General features: G+C 36.9%; 1 protein-coding gene across 7 annotated transcripts in view; it reads left to right on the top strand.

Annotated features, from left to right (window-relative positions):
- IL17RD (interleukin 17 receptor D) overlaps positions 1-14038 on the top strand; it is a 62367-nt gene that overhangs the window by 40348 nt on the left and 7981 nt on the right. For all 7 annotated transcript variants that reach the window (XM_027728421.2, XM_039379384.1, XM_027728438.2 and 4 more), the window contains exons 2-11: positions 2998-3055; positions 6296-6421; positions 7361-7479; positions 8138-8258; positions 8732-8776; positions 8872-9023; positions 9811-9876; positions 10329-10383; positions 11328-11438; positions 12947-13131. In XM_027728421.2, coding sequence (XP_027584222.1) covers positions 2998-3055; positions 6296-6421; positions 7361-7479; positions 8138-8258; positions 8732-8776; positions 8872-9023; positions 9811-9876; positions 10329-10383; positions 11328-11438; positions 12947-13131 — 1038 coding nt within the window. The remainder of the gene's footprint in view (positions 1-2997; positions 3056-6295; positions 6422-7360; positions 7480-8137; positions 8259-8731; positions 8777-8871; positions 9024-9810; positions 9877-10328; positions 10384-11327; positions 11439-12946; positions 13132-14038) is intronic.

The following is a 14038-nucleotide window of genomic DNA, read 5'->3' as shown; positions in this document are numbered from 1 at the left end:
CACACATAAATTGCCTTTCTTGAATGAAAGAGTGTTTGCTCAACAGAATTTGAATGTTGGAGGATATTTCAGTATTATTTGTGGAAACAGTAATTCATAGAACAATTGTGAAATCACCCATCCATTTCTATCACCAGTGCTGTCTCTGGCAGGAATCGTGAGGTATAAAAAGTGTGTGTTCTAGGTTAAAAGGAAGAGGGGAAACTGCAGTAAAAATCAAGCAGATTTATTATTTCATTCCATTGTATTTAATTTATGGCTTTGATGGCAGACATTAGTTAAATTTAACTTTTCTTGGAGGCACAATTAGTTCCTGTGGTTAAAAATTTGCTTTAAGTTCTATTTCTGGAAATGTAATCCTAACTTTGTTCCTCTCTGGCCTAGTGATGGGGAGAAAGAGTTGTCATAAGTGCTTTTCATTAGTGAGCTGTTACCGTAAGTGAGGGCTGGGTATTAGAAAAATATAAACAAACAAAATTAGAGGTTGACTTCATGTAATAGTCTTTGCCTTTTATTAATACTTGTGCTCTTTCATGTTGAAAGATGGATGTTTAAATAAAATGCAATGCCTGCACATGTCTTGAATGTCTAAATGAGTTACTCATTCTTCAGGAGATAATGTGTTTTAGTGTTACTGGGATCTGTGCTGATTTAAGATATCTTGGGATCTTAACCTGAACTATTCAGGCTGTGGATGTGGGTGGAGGAGCAGATCCAGCACTGATCTCTGTGATTTGAGGTGTGTGATATGTGATGGAAATTCTTTCTGGCTTGCTTGCCCAACATAGATACAGGATTTGGATCTTAGCTTATTGTGTTTTCTGTGGAGTTCTGTGCTTTGAGCTCGCATAATGTGAGATTTAATGTGGATAATGCTTCTCCCCCATCCCCCCCACTTTTTGACAAATAAGGTTATTTGTAATTTAATCTGTGTGCATTTTAACGTTGATTATCTGTTTAAAGATCAGTGGTCTGGAGCTCTTCCTAAAAGATGTTTTGACTGTTTCCTTTCCTATGTATTCCTTCTCTGTCCATGTGTGTAGAAGTATGTGGACCACAGGGATTTTGTAGACAAAGCTGCAGGTAATGGAGGCCTGCTTTCCAGTAAAGTTCAGAATAAATTAAAAGCTTCATGTAAATTCAACAAATGTTAGTGGTTAATTAATGATAGAATCATAGAATGGTTTGGATTGGAAGGAACCTTCAAGATCATCTCCTTCCAACCCCCTTGTCATGGGCAGGGACAATTAACTGAGAATGTAGAGCCCTGAGGCCATAACGTTGTGTTTATGGATTTAAAGTAAGAAGCTCTAAACAAGTTCTCTTAGCTATAAGCCATTTAAAACAAGGGAATGCTTCCTGGAAGAATGTATTTTTTTAAACTCACAGCAGTAAGTACTTGGAGGATTAATACTAAAGTTTAGCATGGTGAAATTGTCTGGTAGTTTACATGTTTTAACTTATAACTGCTATGACAACTGTCTGGTTCAACACTTTAAGGCAACCCTAATTCTCTCGCTTCTTACTGCAGCCTTTTTGTGCCTTTTATACACCTGGGAGCCAGTTTTTACAACCAATAAGTCTTATGTGCTCCTTAAGTTAGCAGAGTTTGGCTTATGTTATATCTGCTTTTTGCATCTACATTATTAATGACTGTGCTGTATTGATTTATACTTCTACTGTTGTGTAGTTTGTGATGTCACCATAATCCCAGTAGAAATGTAATTAAAGGTGTGGTGAAAAGCGTTGCCTTTTTTTTTAACAGAGGGTATAAAAAACCCCATCTAATGAATTGAAATACTTGTGCCATTTTTCTGTGGGGTTTGGTAAAATTTATGTCTCTCAAAACTTCAACTGTAGGACAAAAGGGGGACAAGTAAAAATGTGGTGGTTTATCTGCCTTTATTAATATGAAAGTTACTTTTTTGTAATTTTTTAATGAAATAGTCATGTCTTTGTTTTGATGTAGTAGTGTGTTAAATGACATCTCATAAAGTTTAGAGAAACAGAAAATGAGTCAGAATAGAACAGGTATTAATAAAAAAGTTAAAAAAAAAAAAAGACGCCTTCCTGTTTCAGGAAGCCTTTTTGTACAACAGCTGGTTCAGTGCCAAACTAAATCAGAGTTAAACAGATGAAAAGCCACCTAAGAAGAAAGTGAGATTACAACTTTAACTTCTAACAATACTATCAAGATCTGAGTTGTTTTCATTCTTTAGGTATTGTTTTACTTTTTTTCTTTCAAGGTAACACCTCATACCTTGTTTTTCTTAGTACCTCACTGATTCTGACTATGAAGTGGCACCCAGGGAGTGCTTGGGCATGATCCTGACATGTAATTACTGCTGCAGTCCTTCTAGACTATCGATTTTTGCTGTTCACATTGTAACAGTGAACCCAGATACAATTCCATGTAAATGGGTGGTATTTTTTTAAAGCTAATGGTAAAGAGGGTGTGATTTGCCTTTCATGGAATGATGCTCCTTCACAGGAATCAGCATTCCAGTTTTCAACTTTGTGTCTGGTTTGGGGTGAGAGTGATGCTACATTTTGTGTTTCAAAAACAATTTCAGTGCTTTTTTGAAGGGTAAGATATTGCATCTCTGAAGTCCAAAGTCCTTTTGGAAAGGATGGAAGAGGCAGCAGATTCATCAGCCTGTGGATGTGTCTGGATTCTTCCCTGGAAGAGCAGTTCTCCAGTTGGTCTTCAGTTTGTGACACTCAGCGAGGATGGCAGGATCTGCTTTAATAGTATTTGATAATAGAAAAGGGTGTCTGAGGTAGCATAATGGATTTCTACAATGTGCACTCCTATTGGAAAAGTTCTGGAATATAATTATCTGAATTATTGCAGTTACAAATCCACTGTTTCATTTATTCTTATTTAACATTAAAAATTCATGAGGTTCTATCATCCTCCTGCTTACGAAATAAAAATCTACGTAAGTTCTAGGTAGCTTGCTTTATTCATATTATTTTCTTGGTGTTTCTCTACAGGGCCTGTCATCAGTGACAAAGAACAATGGACTACTCAATATCACCTTTAAATATGACAGTAAGTTGAAAATCTGCACTGTATTCACAAAAATCAAGGAACTCCATCACAGTTGTCAATATATAGCAACATGTCTTTTAGCAATGGCTCTAAGAATAGCATAAGCTCTTCAGTATTGACATATCTGTAACATCTAGGTCTGTGTCTGCCAGGTCTGATAGATCTTCTCCTTCTTGTGTTTCACTGATAATAAAGCTGTCTAAGAATTTGTAGTAGTTCCACTTTCAGATTGGCCTACGTCATCTGCTCAGTATTTGACTGGAAAATTATAGAAAATTATTTTATTCTGTGAAAGAATATAGTCACTGAAAGGTTTAGTACACACAAACTCATAGGAAAGGATTATTTTGAGCTTTGTACATCTTTTCTCTGGTATGTAATTTTAGGTGAAAATGGCATGACGTGTGTCTTGAGGTAGAAAATGTGTAGATTTTATTTGCATACAGGTAATATAACATATAAAAATGTGTCTTTGCAAGGGTTAATATTGAATATGAATATTGAAGGATGTTGAATGGCATCTCTCCATCCAGTCGAAGCCGTTGGAACTTTCCTTGAGCTACAATCTTAAAGGAGCAGGCCAGTGGAAAACTGCTGGGGGTGTTTTTAGTGGAGACAGATGGGTTTAGAGCTGTAGCAGATGTGCTCTGTTTTGCAGCTAAACTAAGAACAAAGTAATCTCTGGCATAATAACAGTGATAAGCAGGTTGCAGCAATAATACTTCAGACCTCTTCCAACATCTGCTGAATGACTGTATCTTATTGTTGAGGTTTTTTTCAAAGGTTTTTGTCATTTTTGTTGTCTTCATCTAAGTAGGGACTATTGACTGCGTTAGGAATTTATCCTTATTTGGGCAGTTAATGGCCATCATCAATATTAATTTACATTCAAGGTCTAAATTTACAGCAGTAATGTTTGTTTTAATGCCAGTACAAGTCACAGATTGTTTTTTTCTACTTACCCAAAGAAATTGCTTCAGATGCTGAGTGTAGGTGAAATTTCATCATTAAGAACATACATCAGGTAACCTAACAATAGGGATTTGTTTCATTCTGATCATCCTTTTGTTCCTCTATTTTATGTCCATTTCTGAATTTGCAATCCTTCACTGTGAATTATTTTTTAATCTAATTTGATCTTAGTATTTAAAATGAGCAACTATGTCAGATTGTACAGGGGTTAGGTGGTCACTACAAAAGAGGTATTTTTATTTTTAATTGTGTAAAGAAAAACAGGAAATAATACCAGTCAGAACAGAGATCCCCACATTTAGTTAACACAATGAGTCTGTTTAATTCCCAGTATGGGTCGTGTTTTTTCCATTAATTCTGGCACCAGAAACTGTGTTTAACCAAAGAGAAGTATTAACTCAAAACTCTCCTGGCACTGAATGCTTCCTGGACAAAGAAGTTACTTGAGTTCTGCAGTACTAGGAAAAGAGTTTGCAGATATGAAGACTAAAGAGCTAACATGATATGGAAATACATACTTACTGTGAATAAGCCAGGCCAGCACAAAAGAGAATTTGGCTTGCTGGCTGTGATTTTTTAAAGGCTTTTATTTTGCCACACTGCAACTCTAGCAAAGTGTGGTTTATGTTTTTAAAGTGATTGGTTAGACTATTTATTCAGGTGAAACACAAATGTTTGTATTTTTTAGTATGTCACTTGTATTCAAGTAAAAGAAGTGGGTTCCTGGAAAGTGTGATTTTTTTTCCATGCTATTTTCTTCCTAAATCTGTTGTTCTTTAAAAATGGGAATCAGTGACTTGCAGTTAAACTTCAGACATTTGTGCTATATTCCATTTTGGCAAATTGTCATTTGACCATAAAATTCTAGTAACCGGGATCCAAAATCTTGGGCTTGCTATTAATTAGATCCAGACATAGAAAAACCCAGTTACTTCAAACTTTCCATTGAAAGAGATCCTCTCTCCTCCTAACAGGAAGTTCATGCTGTCACTGAGTTCACTCATAGCAACAGAATTCTGCAAACAGCAGTGGAAGTACCAACTGCCCAGCTTTTGTCACAGGCAGTGTTGTACAAACTGTTCTATTCTTGTGTCTGGGACAGTTATATAAAAGACCCCTTGCTGTGGTTATTCATAGTAAAAAGCCATTTTCTAAGTCTCCTTTACAGTTAATAATTTTTCTTTCCTTGCCTTTAAGATCACACCTCTGAATTAAATTCAAATTTCCTGTACTGGCGTATCATAGCACTTGATTTTTCATATTTCTTTTCTACAAGCTCTGCACAGACAAAACATAGCATATAGATTATCTCAGTTTTTTTAGAATTAATCATCAGTCAGTAATGTATATAGTCAACTTCTTCTGGATTTTGTTGGCTTCACTTGTTCAGAAGCAGAAAGTTAGTTTGTGCACACACACCTTCGTGTGTAGTGCGCTCCAGAACTATTGAATTCCCTGGCTGCCACTTCTCTTCCTGCCACAAAATATGAGCCTGAGTATTGTAAGACTTTAAAAGTAATAAAATTTGGGGTTATTTGTTTTCTTGTCAAGTTCAACAACAAAGTCGGGAATGTTTTTCGTATGTTTTGTTTCCTTAATGAAGGCTGAAGTTTTCTACAATCACATGTTTGTGGAGCTGTAACTTTAGGGAATACACTGTATTTTGTGATGATAACAAGACAAAAGCAGTCCTGACTGGATCCAGTGGCAGTAAAATGGTCTACAGGGGTGTGGCTACTGAATGGATGGCAGAGAGGAGATGGATTTAGGCTGCAGGTTCTCTGTGGTCAGGATCAGGCAATATCTCGTTTGAAAAGCACTTCTTGAGCACCAGTTCTCAAGCTTTATGTGGTCTGTTGTTCTCATATGTGCCTGATCATTGACCAACATTCTCTTGCTCTGAGCACTGTACATGCACAAAATAATGTCAGTATTCTTTTGAACAATTACGAGAAAAAGTTGCTCTCTTTTGGGAGTCCCAACATGTGTCATGTGGTATGGGCTGTACTGGGGGTGTAAACTGGTGATTTCCTTGGGAATCCTGTGAACTAGAGCTTTGCAACTGGTGAAAGTGGCTGTGCTCAAGGATTCGTAAAGTTTTGTGGGTTTTTGTATCTTGAGACACAAACTTCATCTAGATTCAGTATAAAGTACTTATATTTTAGAGAAAACAGTGCTCTTGCACTTTGCTCAGTAGTGAAGAAATATTAGGAAATTTATGTCAGCTAGAATGTTTTTCTTAAAGTGTTTATTCCCCCATATTTTTAGACTGTACACCTTACCTGAACTCAGTGGGCAGACACGTGATCGGGGACGTGCAGAACATCACTATCAGTCAGTATGCCTGCCAGGAACAGGTTGCTGTGATGATACTTTGGACAGCAAATGCCATTGGTAAGTAGTAGAGGGAAAGGGGATTTTATTTTTTGGTTTGAAAGCATAGCATAAACTGAAATTAATTCATTTTTTATTTCTGTAGCATTTAGCTTACAAAAGCTGTGTGTGTGTCTTTGATAAATCTTTGTTCTGCCATATGTAATGCTGTTGAAAAGATGTAATTAGATGGAATAGTTAGTCTTGAAGAGCAATGCAATGCCTTTGATACCTGAGCCACAAAACTCTGTCCCAGGGTAACACTGGCATTATCCTGGGACACTCACATCACTGTGACTGAGTTTAATCATGTAATGAAGTAATTCTGTGATGAGAACATTGTAAAGACACTGTGCTGAGATGAGTTGTGTTCGAGTAACTTGAACAAAATGGGTGTAGTTCTGGCATCAGTTACAAATAACTGGAAGTATACACACACTGGAATAAATTCCATTCCATTTAAGTCAAGTTTTCTATTATCCCATACTGTACTAGAACTAAAGAAGTTGTAACAATCACTATCACTTTAATCTAGTAGTCTCAGAAATTATTGGAAAATGTTATAAAGGACTATTTCCATAATTTGCCAGGAAAATGTTGTATTTCTTTGCTAACAATGGAAACGTGAAGTTACTATAAAGTATTCCTGAGGGTGAAGAAGGTAATGATAAGTTAAATTGCAGTGATAATTTGGAAGCCCCAGCTGAGCTGTGGGCCCCTCTGCTCTAAGCATTGCACAAGTATGTAGTAATTGCAGCCTTTGCCAAAGACTGAATTCTGGATAGGCAAGATAGAATATGCAGGAAGAAGTGACATGTAACAATGGATATTAAATACAAGCACTTCATATGACTGGTAAGTTTTATTTTTAAAGACAACTGAAATATACTCAAATTACATAAAATACCACATTATGCATTCTGAAATATTGATCTTCTTTAAATGCCCTGCTGTTTGTAGGGATTGAATACCTGAAAGGATTTCGAGTAATACTTGAGGAGTTAAAATCAGAGGGAAGACAATGCCAGCAGATGGTTTTAAAAGATCCAAAGCAGCTCAGCCCCGGTTTTAAGCGAACAGTAAGTGCTTTGTTTCAAGAAAAATTTCATTGTTATTTGGTTGTGTGAGTAGTCTCAGAAGTGTTTATCATCATAGAATGGTTTGGGTTGGGAGGGACCTTAAAGCTCATCTCATTCCAACCCCCTTGCTGTGGGTAGGGAACCTTCCACTATCCCAGGTAGCTCAGAGCCCCATCCAGCCTGGCCCTCAACACTTCCAGGGATGGGGCAGCCACAACTTCTCTGGGCAGTCTGTGCCAGGGCCTCATCACCATTGCAGTGAAGAATTTTTCCTAATATCCAATCTAAACCTACTCTCTTTCAGTTTGAAGCCATTCCCCCTTGTCCTGTCACTCCAGGCCCTTGTAAATAATCTCTCCATCTCTCTCGTTGGCTCCCTTCAGGTACTGGAAGGCTGCAATTAGGTCACCCCAAAGCCTTCCCTTCTCCAGGCTGAACAGTCCCAGTTCTCTCAGCCTTTTCCTTGTAGCAAAGGTGCCCACATCCAACTCTGTATTGAGATTCCTCATGTCAAAGTGGAATGGAGGGGTAGATAAAGAATTCTTAGTGCATTAATTTCTGCTTTTGATTGCAAAACTCTTGGCTTGTTTTTAAAAAAAACCACTTTCAGTTATGATAGTTGATTTTGAAATATGTTGCAATCTTGTCTTTTTTGTAGGAAATGGAATCCCAGCCCTTTGTAAATTTGAAGTTTGAAACAGATTACTTTGTAAAGATTGTTCCTTTTCCTTCCATTAAAAATGAAAGTAATTATCACCCATTTTTCTTCCGAACCAGACGTAAGTATTGCACGTGATTCAGTATTGCACATTATCACTTCAGTGGGGGTCCCTTCCTCGTGGCTTTTTGGTTTTCCCATCAAAGGAGTGTAGTAGACGATGATGTGAGATGAGTCTGGGTTAAGAGTGAATCACAGAATGTATTCTGAGTTGGAAGGGACCCATGAGGATCATCAAACCCAGCTCTTAAATGAGAGGTCAGGGATCAGACCCACAGCCTTGGTATTATTAGCATCATGCTCTAACCATCTGAGCTAATGTCAGACTGACATGGTCTTAGAAGGAAAGTCTGGGGTGTTAAGTGGAAAGAATTTGCATGCCATAGATGAATGTGTGGTGTATAATACGTGTTAGGCAACAACCAGAAGAAAAGTCTCGTGTAGACCTGGGATTAGTTTTGCCCATGTTTCTTTTGTTTAAATAGCATAGCATATTGATACTGTATAATTAATAATTTTTCTGTATATTTGTAGCATGTGAATTGTTGCTACAGCCAGAAAACCTTGTCTGCAAACCTTGTAAGTAAAATGTAACACTTCTTGTATTCTCATCTTACAAAAAGTTACTGTACCTGAAGAGTCATTTTCCAATTCATGAATATCTCCTCTGACAGACTGGAAGCCAAGGAATGTGAATGTTACCCAGCAGGGTTTTAACATGCAAGTGTCCTTTGATCATGCACCTCACAGCTTCGGGTTTAGATATTACTTTCTTCACTACAAACTCAAGCATGAAGGGCCATTTAAGCAAAAGACCTGCAAACAGGTACGTGGCCGACTTTTCCAGCTCTTAAAAGCACCAAACCTATTAACATGTTCTTATAGATGTTCTTATAGAAGCTTTACAAACTTAATATAAAATAGTATCAGTTTTAAAATTTTTTAACTATTTGGTATTATTTATGTAAATAATAATTGTTCTGTGATAGAACTCATCAATCAAAACCAGGCTTGAGGGCTCCATATGGACCTGGATAATATAAGCAAATGGGGAGACACTGTTCTCTCTCTTGAAAACCCTACAACTAATTAGTACTTCAAACTGGTTTATTATTTTTTTTATACGTATTATTTCCTACTTTTTAATTTCACCTTTGCACCAGATTTGACCACTTAGTAGATTACCCACCTAGAGCTGGTATCTCTTGGGTTAGGCTGTGTGTGGAATTTTGGCTCTCTGTGGTTTGTGCAGCCCTGTGTCTGAGTCTTGTTATAGGAGTTGCAACTTGCTGTGTTGTCTTCCTTAACTTTGGTTATTATCCAATGGCAAGTTTGTTCTCACTGGCCAGCCTTTCATCCTGAATGTCTGAAAGCTATGGAGCTTCAGGACATAATGTAGAGTTCACGTATAAGGGTGGGGTTTTTTTAATAATTAATCATATTTTAGTCCCACGGGCAGAGATTGTACAATTGAGTGGAGAGACTCAGTTTTACTGGTTTAAGGTGTGTTAATACAAGGGGGCATTGCATATTTGTAAATCAATGTGAATGTATTGTTTGTTAGGTTTTAAAAGTATGTGAATGGCTTGCAAAGTATTCTTTCTTTAATGTAGGAGCAAAACACAGACACTACAAGTTGTGTTCTCCAAAACGTATCTCCAGGGGATTATATAATTGAGGTAATATTTATAAATTGTCTTTTGTGCAACAGCTAAATGAGAATGATAATGGAAAAATTAACTAAAATTAAAGTATTCAAATCACATTCATAAAATTGGACTTCAGGCATCCCTACTGAAGTACCTTGGGCAAATAAATTTTTTAGATGGTTCTTGAACTTTCCATAACTTCACTTCCCTGAGTGTGTAGCAGTTTCATCTGTGCCTTAAATTGAAGTGTGGACCTGCATAATTCCTGGACTTTGATTTTTATATTTTTTGAATTGTAATTCTGTGGTTTGGTCAGTTTTTATTATACCAGTTTGTGCTACTCTTTAGTTTTAACTTGCTGAATAAGTTTCTTCACACTTGGTCATGAAAGCTTTTGTAGTTATTTGTATAGTTATATATAGTTATAGTTTATAGAGTTATATTGCAGAAAATAAATAAAATTCCTCTTTTGCTTTTCCAAGCTGGTTGATGACACCAATACAACAAGGAAAACAATGCACTATGCGCTTAAACCAGGTATGAGTTCTGTCTTTTAAACAAGATATTATATTTAGCTTTATTAATTTAGATTCAGTTTTAATTATGTTGGAAGTGTCTCTATTTGTTCTTCGTTTGCCATAATCAAGACTATTGAAGGAATTGTGCTGGGATTTTTTGACCTAATCAAAAGAGAGTGGACATGCACACTTGTACATACACGTGTGCATCTCTGCACATTTGTATTTAGTGGAGTTTAGATCAGTACATCACTGGAAATCCTTGTGGGAAAGTGGCTTATGTTGTATATGTGGATATGAAGAATCATATCCTTAATTGCATACAATTGATATTGTATGCTGCATCACAGTGTGGAAATAATGTAAAGGAACTGTGAGAACAGCTCAAACACATCACCTGGCTGTGTCCTTCAACTCTGAAATCAAACCAAGCCATCTGGAAAACCTGTCAGGTGAATGCTCTGCATGCCAATGGATCAGACCTGTGTTTGAGAAGCTAAACAGGGATTTCAGGATGTAGCTGCAGACACAAAAAAGCCACAGATGGAAGCAATGGGCAAAATGGACTGAATCCTAATGGGCATTGCTTAAGGTCATATCTGCAGGAAGACTGTTCTTTCCAAGTGGCTGGTTCAGCACCCTGGAACAAAACCCTGTCGGGTCCAAATGACCACTGCATGTCTTATCAAAACTACACCTGATGTAAAGTTGTTCTGGGGAGGTGTGAGTTGATGAGCAGCTCTTGGTACTTGGGTTGGCCACACTAATGCTGTTGGGGGGGGGTCAACCAGCATAAAACCTTTTTAAACTGGAGCAGAACATGGTGTTTGATCCTCCTGTATATTTGAGAATTACCTGATAATAGTGTACTGCAGCAGTTTTGCATTCCCAGTGTGAAGATTTGATTAGATAATTGTAATACAGCTAATTTGCATAGGAATAATTGTGCTTTATTTTCCCAAGTGCATTCTCCGTGGGCTGGACCGATCAGAGCCATTGCCATCACCGTCCCTTTAGTTGTTATTTCAGCATTTGCAACCCTTTTCACAGTGATGTGCCGCAAGAAACAGCAAGGTAGGAGGGGTTATTCAGTACAGGGTTTCATTTAAAGATACACTTTTGCAACCAAAATAGTCTTAATTGGTAGGCTAATTCTAGAAATACCTTTATCTGAAGAGCTTTCTTTTCTTTTTCTCTGTCCTTCCTCCCCACAGCTTTTTTGTGTGTTGAAACCTGTAGCAAATTCTTAATCAGTGCTTGCTGGTAATTTGTTTTAAACATTCCAATTCATTCTCTTATTTCACTCAGAAATGTCTAATATTTATTTATTTTAAATCAGAAGGGAAGTAAAACCATGTGATGCCAATACAATTCAGAGTGCTGTCTGGAATATTACATATATCTCTTATTCCAGATTCGCTCACTTTACTGGAAGTTGCCTTTACATTTCATCCTAAGCCATCTTCCTAAATTTACTCTTTCTAAGATTTGCCTGCAGATGTTTTTCTAACTTAGATTCCAGCCCTCCTTGCTGACTTCCCTCTCCTCTGTATCCAGGAGCTGGCAAGCAGCACTTGATACATTGAGATGTTAAAAATCCATCAGCATTATAGAATTTAGAGAATCATGTGGTTTCATGAATATGGAAAAAGAGATTACTTCTCCAAGCCTCACATATCTGTGTTATCCACCTGAATTTTGGCACTGAGATACAGTGCAAGTGCTATATGCCAGCTGGGTTAAATCCTTTTACCTTCTGGTCTTCTGTAGCTATCCCTTTGCTCACAGCTAGCACAGTTCCAACAAAAACCCCAGACAAATCACTGAGGATTTGTCTACAGAGAGAGTTGTTCCAGAATACTTATTCCTGATGAATTGTTCTAAATTAAATCCCTAGATGGATATTTGTATTTTGAAATTCTCATGCTTTATTCCAAATTAGCTTAATCAGCTGTAGAACTAGATTGAATTAGTCTGGCATAAGGCCAGACTTTTATGCTCCAGCATAAAAGCATCTATGCAAGGAAAGAAACACTAATAGCTGTTTTGACTTAAATTAATCATATCTTAATTCAAATTAATGTCAAATTAATGTCCAAACACATTGTATGTATGTATACACTAGAGAGATCCTGGATGATATTCTGAAGTGATCTGTGTTCCTGGAGTTTAATTTTCTTACCTGGCTTATGTTGTGGTTTAGTTTTTTTTTTAAAACAAGAGACTTTGTTAGACAGGAAACTCTTGATGATACATCTTTATGGCTTATAATATTTGAACAGAGACGTGAAGACTGTTGAAGCTGGATAGAGGTGAAGTAACCTCAGTGTATTTGTAAAATCTTTGTTGAGTTTTTTGAGTGCTACAGAAATAACTTCACATTTCACTTTGAAAGTGTGTCCCACATGTAGCAACTCATAAGCTGGATAAATAGACTGTGTGCAACTTTTCTTTCCCAGGATGGAAAGACAGATCTTCAGAAAAAGAGTCCTTACTGTATGCATTAGTAAAGAGCCTACAAAAGTTCTAAAAAGCCAAAACAAAACTTTATAGTGTGAACTCTCTTCTCTCTTCCAATTTAGAAAATATATATTCCCATCTAGATGAGGAGAGCTCAGAATCTTCAGCATATGCTGCAGGTCTCCATGTGGAAAGACTTCATCCCCGGCCAAAAGTGTTCATCTGCTATTCCAGTAAAGATTGCCAGAAGCACATTAATGTCATCCAGTGCTTTGCTTATTTTCTTCAGGACTTTTGTGGCTGTGAGGTAAATTCAGCATTGCTTCTCTAAACAACTTTTCCTTAATTGAAACAGCACTCCCAAAACTATGTGCTTGAAAATGAGGTATTTCAATCTCTCCTTTTCACAGAGATAACTTTTGTTATTTTGCTAAATATTGTCTGTATAAATTTTCTTTAATTGGGGAAATGGACAGATCATATACAGTGTAACAAAAAAAAAAAAGGCAACAGAATGGTGGGAAATTAGGAAATGAGGATTCCAGGACCTTCGTTCAACCGTGTTTAGCTTGTTTTGTGTAAAGTACTTTTTCTATTTAGTAAGTCTTGCATCTTTATAGCCAGCAGCCACAAAGAGGTATTGCTGTCTACCTTATATACTTAAGTTTTCCTAAAATATGTATTGGATTGTAATTTAAAAGTAGTTGAATATGTCAAAACTCCTACTCATAGAGCAAAAACTGTAATTAGGATAAATTGTTGACATTATATATTCATTTTAATTGATTTTTATTTTTTTACTTCTATTAATGCTGTAAAATCAGTAACTCTTTTTCTTGGTTTTGATTGAAAGCTGTGAGAGATTCAAATTGTTACTTTGACTGACTAGGCTTAGAATCTCATACCAGTTTCTAAAATATAATCACTGTGTGGCCGGTCTTTCACTTTTCGAATGGAAAAAGGCAGGGCAATCGTTAGTCTCTTTTGGCTGCATTTTTTCCTCCCCCACTGGGCTGTAAAGGGGATGAGCTTGCAGCAAGTCTGCTCTCTGGTGCCCAAACACAGTAACACAACGGAGGCCTCACGTTTCTAGTGGGGTCACAATTTGTTCATCAGTTTAAAATAGTTCAAGTAAGGTGCTTTTTGAATAACTTGCTTGAATCCCCCTTTAAGAGATGTACTTTAGCCCTGCCACACTGGCTTAACACCTCTTT

Source organism: Pipra filicauda, unplaced genomic scaffold, assembly GCF_003945595.2.
Source record: "Pipra filicauda isolate LSUMZ 115617 unplaced genomic scaffold, ASM394559v2 scaffold165_size2600900_pilon, whole genome shotgun sequence".
NCBI classification, from domain to species: Eukaryota; Metazoa; Chordata; class Aves; order Passeriformes; family Pipridae; genus Pipra; species Pipra filicauda.
This window is presented reverse-complemented; position numbering and strand designations above follow the sequence as displayed.